General features: G+C 35.1%; 1 protein-coding gene across 1 annotated transcript in view; it reads left to right on the top strand.

Annotated features, from left to right (window-relative positions):
* piezo2a (piezo-type mechanosensitive ion channel component 2a) overlaps nucleotides 1–8,086 on the top strand; it is a 131,977-nt gene that overhangs the window by 108,859 nt on the left and 15,032 nt on the right. Inside the window, exons 36-38 of the mRNA XM_016440611.1 lie at nucleotides 1,724–1,869; nucleotides 2,723–2,896; nucleotides 6,171–6,308. Of these exons, the coding sequence (XP_016296097.1) occupies nucleotides 1,724–1,869; nucleotides 2,723–2,896; nucleotides 6,171–6,308 (458 nt within the window). The remainder of the gene's footprint in view (nucleotides 1–1,723; nucleotides 1,870–2,722; nucleotides 2,897–6,170; nucleotides 6,309–8,086) is intronic.

Below are 8,086 nucleotides of genomic sequence, written 5' to 3'. Positions count from 1 at the left end.
TTTCTGAAGAACAGCAGGCAGTTTAACTGTTCAGGACAAACAAGGGACTCATGAACAACTATCACTAAACACAAAACACAGCTGTGGATCATTCAGCTAACTACACAGTATTAAGAATCAAGGGGATGTAAACTTTTGAACGGAATCGTTTTTATAAAATCAACTATTATTTTCTATTGTGGACTATATGTGACCCTGGAGCACAAAAGCAGTCATAAGCAGCACTGGTATATTCCTATCCTAACAAACCATACATCAATGGAAAGCTTATTTATTCAGCTTCAGATGATGTATAAATCTCAATTTCCAAAAATGTATGCTTATGACTGGTTTTGTGCTCCAGGGTCACATATGTAAACCTCTTTTATGAGAAATATCTTATTCAGGTCAGTACTAAATAAACAATAACATGCATTTTGTATGATCTCTCTTATTTTGGTAAAATAATTAACATTTTGCTGATTCTGAAATGTAAAATGTAATGTAAACTTTTGACCTCAACTGTATCTCTCCACTCCAGATAACACCCTGAAGCGAGTGTTTAACATCGTGAAGTTCTCCTGGGTGCTTTTCCTGGCCCTGCTGGATGGTTTCACTGCCTGGCTCAACTCCATCTGCCAGGAGCACATCGATATCTCCACCGTCCTGCGCATTGAGCGCTGCATGCTCACTCATGAGGTCAAGAAGGTAGTGCTGGCACGAGAAATCACTCCAGAGTGCTGCTGATTGGCCTGCATCTGCATTTGTATTTTATCATGTGTTATTGGCTGCATGTGACACATGATCTTTGTTTTTGTTTTTTTTCCTATTTATGTTATAAGTATTTTTTGTTAGTATTTTAACTTATTTTAACTATTTTATTTTAACTGTTTTGTAGCTTTTAGCAACATCTTAAAATTAAGAAACTTTATTGTATTATTTAATGATGTAATAATTTAACAATGCCGATATTGTTAACATGCCAGTGTCTAGAAATGGCGTGCAAAATGTAAAATATGAATAAATCTATATATAAAATTATATAAAATGAATGAATATAATCTATCATTTTTACAATGAATATATACCTTTTTCACAATACATTTCAAGCTTTAAAATATGTAATTGAAATGAGCTTCTCAGATATATCCATACTTGGGAAACAAATGATTTTTGGTAATTCAGTTGAAGCTGAAATAGAATAAAATAAAATAAGTAAAATATTAGATGAAAAACTTACTAAAGAATACGTATCTTAATAAAGTGAGATATGTTGCACTAGCAACTTACTGTTATAAATTAGAGTAATAAGTCAAATGACTAAAACCGAAATAAATGTAAAGGTAAATAGAAATATTTAAAAAAAATATATATAATACAAATGACAAAAGCAAATAAACAGTTTTAAATAAAACTGAATTAAAAATATTAATAAGTACTAAAAGTAAAGGATAATGTACTTCCCGCTGGTTGTCATTGCAAAATAATTTTAAGTCCCCTGATTCCTTTTTACAGTAAATACTGTCAGAATCAAGCATTTCAGAGAGCCATGTAATAATAATACTATATAAATAACACTAAAATAACAAGTGTCATCGAATCTCAATGGACTTCATGGAATCGAATGCAGAATCAGTATTAGCACCAATGCTATAATTACACTTCGCATGAATCATGAGCATCATGCTTGGAACGGACAGCACTGTAAACCTTGAGGTTTAACCCCTCGTCTGCTGCCCTGCAGGGGAATATTCCATCACGGGACAGCATCCACACGTACTACCAGAGGCAGATGTGCAGGCCAGCGTCCGCTGAGGACGAGTACTCGGACTTCAGCCCTCTGCGGAGCCAGGCTTACGAGTCCGATCTCTCTAGAGAAAACCTGTCCAGGTGAAGAAACTCCATTCAATGCGTTCTAGATCTGTTTGAGACTAGGGTTCTGTGTCTTTTTACAAAGCATTCTGTTGCAGCTGAATAACATGAGCAAAAATCAGCAGCCTACAGAACACTTTTGGAACTTTTGCCTATGCTTTTAATAAAAATACCACAGCAAAAACAACTAGATTAATATAAATTGCAAATATTAAAGCGTTAAAGACAAGTAAACAGTCAGTAATAAAATAGGAACAAACAAATCAATTAGCAACAGCATAAATAATTACAACTGAACCTAATTTCAGGTACAGAAACTGTAATTAAAAGTTTAAAGACACTGCATAGTTTTCTTTTCATAAATAAAATATAGATTAATTAAAGTTATTAAATACAGAGTTCTGGCATGAAACTCTAGATGGCGCAGTACGATCTAACTCAATCTGACCTAATGACATCATCACATGGCACAGCTGATTGGTTCTCTCCTGTATCAGTAGCCAATGAGCTCGCTCCTCAACATATATATAATACAAATGACAAAAGCAAATAAACAGATTTAAATAAAACTGAATTAAAAATATTAATAAGTACTAAAAGTAAAGGATAATGTACTTCCCGCTGGTTGTCATTGCAAAATAATTTTAAGTCCCCTGATTCCTTTTTACAGTAAATACTGTCAGAATCAAGCATTTCAGAGAGCCATGTAATAATAATACTATATAAATAACACTAAAATAACAAGTGTCATCGAATCTCAATGGACTTCATGGAATCGAATGCAGAATCAGTATTAGCACCAATGCTATAATTACACTTCGCATGAATCATGAGCATCATGCTTGGAACGGACAGCACTGTAAACCTTGAGGTTTAACCCCTCGTCTGCTGCCCTGCAGGGGAATATTCCATCACGGGACAGCATCCACACGTACTACCAGAGGCAGATGTGCAGGCCAGCGTCCGCTGAGGACAAGTACTCGGACTTCAGCCCTCTGCGGAGCCAGGCTTACGAGTCCGATCTCTCTAGAGAAAACCTGTCCAGGTGAAGAAACTCCATTCAATGCGTTCTAGATCTGTTTGAGACTAGGGTTCTGTGTCTTTTTACAAAGCATTCTGTTGCAGCTGAATAACATGAGCAAAAATCAGCAGCCTACAGAACACTTTTGGAACTTTTGCCTATGCTTTTAATAAAAATACCACAGCAAAAACAACTAGATTAATATAAATTGCAAATATTAAAGCGTTAAAGACAAGTAAACAGTCAGTAATAAAATAGGAACAAACAAATCAATTAGCAACAGCATAAATAATTACAACTGAACCTAATTTCAGGTACAGAAACTGTAATTAAAAGTTTAAAGACACTGCATAGTTTTCTTTTCATAAATAAAATATAGATTAATTAAAGTTATTAAATACAGAGTTCTGGCATGAAACTCTAGATGGCGCAGTACGATCTAACTCAATCTGACCTAATGACATCATCACATGGCACAGCTGATTGGTTCTCTCCTGTATCAGTAGCCAATGAGCTCGCTCCTCAACATTCAAATACATGACTAGTGCTTGCTGTAGCAGTTTGCAGTGTGCTTCAGAAACCCTCCACCTTCCCCAGCTCCACCTGTATAGATCTCTACGAGGTGATTCATGTATGCTATATGGGGGTTATTTCATGTGTTATATTTGCAGCAGCAGTATTTCTTACATGCTCACAGCAGCATGTTGTGGATGTATTGCCAGCAGCAGCAGCATAGCAGATCTATTCCACCAAGACCAAATGCATTATCATTGTCATGTACATTACCATGCCAGTCCCTCCGAGAGTTGTTATGACAGAAATATATTCAGTCAAGATCAGTGAATGATTTTCTTTTGTTCTTTGATTAACATTAATGACAGGCAGCACGTTTATTAGGCTGCTGTCTCTTTAACACCGAACGCACGCAGATCTAAAAACACTGTACATGTGCTCTCATCTTTCTCATCTGTTTACGCTCACTTAAGACAAAAACGGCTGTGTTTATGATGATATACTGACGTAGTTTCTTGCATACTGGTCGATAAATACGAAAGAAGTCAGTTCCAGCCCGGAACAACCTTTTCTGCAGTGAAATGCATGCAAACAAGGCGCAAGTTCTTTCCGTTCCTGCACTTAAATTGTTATAAATCACATTAAAATGCGAACGTAGGAATTGTTAAGCAGAATCGAAATGCATGCATCTTATTGAATACCCGGTTATTGGAAATATGGAACCGGTTCTAAAATGGAACCGGTTTTCGATACCCAACCCTATTTGAGACATGGAAAATGGATGGAAAGAAAATCTAATTTATGCACATGTAATTGAATTGTTACTTTCAGCTTTATAAAGTTTAAATAATATTTTTTCATGCCTCCAGACACTCTCAATGTCTACTCAATGACTAATCCAGAAAGTCCCACTTATCTCAGGGTTGATTTACCTCCAAGAAAAGCACTCTTTTGTTTTCTTAACCCGGAGAAAGGTCTTCCATTAAAGCTGTCTGCAGAAATTGGGAGCTGAAGTATGACAGAGGTTGTGTTTAGTAAAGGCTCAGTTGTATGGTTGGGTATTGTTTGAATCTTATTTATTCAGATCCTTAATGATTCCCATTTTCGTTTCCAATAAAGTGCAAAAAAATAAGTCAGATTTTTAGATATGAAACATATATATCTTTGTCTTTTTTGCAAAGCATTCTATTGCAGATGAATGCCATGAACAAAAATCAGCAGCCTAAACAACACTTACACAAAGAGATTTTTTCATATGGTTTATACCAAATATACCACAACTAGAAAACCAAATATAGATGCCAAACTTTATTAAAGACAAGTGAACAGTCAGTAATAAAAAATAGCATAAATAAATTCAGGTACAGAAATTGAAATTAATTGTAATCAAATGTAAAATGACACTATATAGTTTTCTTTTTATAAATAAAATATAGATTAATCCTTATTAACGTGACAACAGATCAGTGAGTGATTTTATTTTTCCTTTGTTCTTTGATTAACATTAATGGCACAGACAACAGCAGGAATATTAGACTGCTGTCACTTTAAGACCTAATGCATCGGTCCAATATACTGACACACGTGTTTGTTTTTCCTCAACTGTTTACTTTCACTCAAGACCGACTGAGTTTATGAGGATATTTTGACATAATTTTGTGTGTATTTATCTGTTCACGTGAAAGAGAACTCAACTCAAGTATTCGTGCAATATACGAGAGGCAGCTTTCTGTGTTCATGCTGTGGATGTGAAAACTGTATGAGTGCTGAATTGAGTTCTCTTTTGCATCTTCTTGCACTTTAAAATGTGCCTGATAAGCGGAATTGAAATGTGCATGTCTTATCGAATCTGCAGTTCTTGGAATTTCGTAACCAGTTCTAAAATGGAGCTGATCCTTGATACCCAGCCCTAATTCGGGAGTCTATATAAGCGCTCAAAGTAGCTTGAAGAGGATTTTTAAAACAGTGAGGGTCTGCACAAGACCAAGTCAGGACTAGTTGTCTACTAGTAAAAAAACCTGGTGTATAAAAGTATGACCTGAGCAGCACTTTCCTTTGAATATCAGCTTGTTTAGTGACTGTGAACTATAAATCAGACACTTTTCTCTTCAAAGGAGCAGCTTAGTTCAGTGTAGCAGCCTGTTATTTTGCAGGATGACGTACTTTGACTTATTTTGACTCTCGCTACACCCAGTGTAAGGTGCACACTGCGATAAGGTGTTTGCCAAGGGTTCAGTGTGCCAGATTTCAACAACACCCTTCTGTCTTACTGACGCCAGATTCCTCTGCTAATTAAAAAAATAAAAAATAAATTGGCTAAACGTCTAAATATGGGCAAACTTGGTGGTATAAAACATAACAGCATGATTTAAGTTGATGTCTACTATGGCACTGATTACCATATTTACACTGTTGCTTCTTGTTTTTGAAAGAAGTCTCTTATTATTTTCCAAGGCTGCATTTATTTGACAAAAATTACAGTAAAAATTGTGAAAGATTATTACAATATAAAATAACTGTTTTCTATTTGAATATATTGTAAAATGTAATTTATTGCTGTGATCAAATCTGTTTACACTTAAAATAAAACCACGGTTCCTTAGTAAAATCATAATATTTCCATATCATTTCTTGTAATACTGTGGTACTAATTGATTGCTATATTCCTATACCATATTGTTTACATGACATCTGAAAGCTGCCATATTCAACAAAACGTGCTAATGACATGTTATTTATTGTAAGTGAATCCTGAATCTGGTTCTTGTCTGTGTGTTTTCTGTAGTGTGTACACAGAATCCACTGTGCTGTATGAGTCCACTCTGGACCAGCCTGAGGAGACCAGCGACGGCGTTCTCAAAACCAGCCAGCGCTCTCGACCCAGACTCTGCCGCCTGCCTAGTGTAGACCTGCAGTCGTCGAGGTATGAGCCCTGCTTCAGACCTGCCGTGTGTTTCTGTGTACTTACAGCTCCGGGGCTTTCTGTCATTACCTGTTAGGAGGCAGGTGACTCTATTATGTGTGTAAACCAATCTGTCCTGAACGTTAACACACACGAACGCACGCACGGCACACACACACACACACACACACAGACACACACACAGACCGCTGTGTATGGTTACTGTAGCCCTGTGATGACAGACAGACAGTGTTTCCAGAAGCTTTTGCTCACACTCAGCCAAAGCACAATGCACACAGATATTCAGAGTGAATTCAGTCACAACGCCACACAAATTAGATACGTAATGCATGGTGGATCAGTCTGTTATTAATTTGTGGTGTTTGATAAGGTGCTGTTAATTCATCCCACACAGTTTGAATAACAAAAATAAAAAAGGTCATTGCAACTTTTTATCTTACTATTTGGACTTTGCTTCTTGCATTTCTGAAAAAAAGGTCAGAATTGCGAGATACAAAATTGTGAGATAAAAAAAAAAGACAACAATGTTTCACATCCCTAAATAAACAGTAGGCAGCAGGGCTTGAATTTCAGCTCGGGATTGCGGGTGTTGCGCATAATTCTACTAATTCCCGTAGTTTCCACGCTTGTAAATATTTGATTGTGAAAGACGCTCAGGACAGATGATGGAATGTATCATTTGCACATGCTTTTTGGTCTGTGCAAGATGACGCCAAAGAGAACTCAATTCAGTACCAATTCAATTCAGAGCCGCATCTGAAACAGCGTGTGACAGTGACTACAGATTTAAGTTATGAGTTGAGCCTTATAGCACATAAACAGCCAAATACATACAAAATTATATCAAAATGATGAGTATTCACGTAAACACAGTCGATTTATACTAACCATGATCAGTATATAGGCTATTAAGTGAATGTAAACAGCTGAGAAACAAAAATTATGTGTAACAGTATATTTTAGATCCATGCATGAGGTCTTAAAGAGACAGCAACCTAAATAAACCTGCTGCTGTCTGTCATTAATGTTTATTTATACACTGAAGACTAACCAGTGCTATTTTAAAGTTGAATAGATTATTCAGTTTCTGTGGTATTTCTGTACCTGAATATTACTGTTATACCTACCTAAAAAACATAAAGCACAGTTCATTTCAGTTGTATGTTGTTATTGTATTTATTTGTGCCATTGCTTGTCATTTATTTGTTCTTATTTTATTACTGACTGTTTACTTGTTTGTTTTAGTTCAAATAAATTCAGAATTTAAAATCAAAGTTCTTTTTAAGTAATATGAATCAACAACATTATAAATTGTAAAACACAAATACACTGCGTGAAAAAACACTTTTAGATTAGATTATTGTAGTTTAAAAATATGTCTAAAAAATACCCCAACTCCACCCTCAAATTAAAAAATCCCCCCATTTTCCAAAACGTTTTTTCTTTAATGTTAAAAAAATTCATAAATTTGACTAGTGGTGTAGGAATGTAATTTTTAATGAATTTAATTATTTTAAAATTTGATTTAAAAAAATCCAGGTTTGTAGGGCTGCAAAATTTGGCCAAGTATTTAGATTGTATATCGATATGGCAATAAATAAACAAGTAAAAGTAAGTAAGTATTACTAAATAAAAGTATAAAAATCACTGAATGAAAAAAATATATATATGTCTATATATATATATATATATATATATATAATATAATACTAAACTAACTACTAAACTACTAAATACAAATGTAAAAATGCCTAAATAAGGGAACTGGGCAGTATGAA

The sequence above is a fragment of the Sinocyclocheilus anshuiensis genome, unplaced genomic scaffold, assembly GCF_001515605.1.
Source record: "Sinocyclocheilus anshuiensis isolate Anshui unplaced genomic scaffold, SAMN03320099.WGS_v1.1 scaffold79, whole genome shotgun sequence".
NCBI lineage: Eukaryota > Metazoa > Chordata > Actinopteri > Cypriniformes > Cyprinidae > Sinocyclocheilus > Sinocyclocheilus anshuiensis.
The sequence above is the reverse complement of the archived record's forward strand: the minus strand, read 5'-3'. Positions and strand labels throughout refer to the sequence as shown.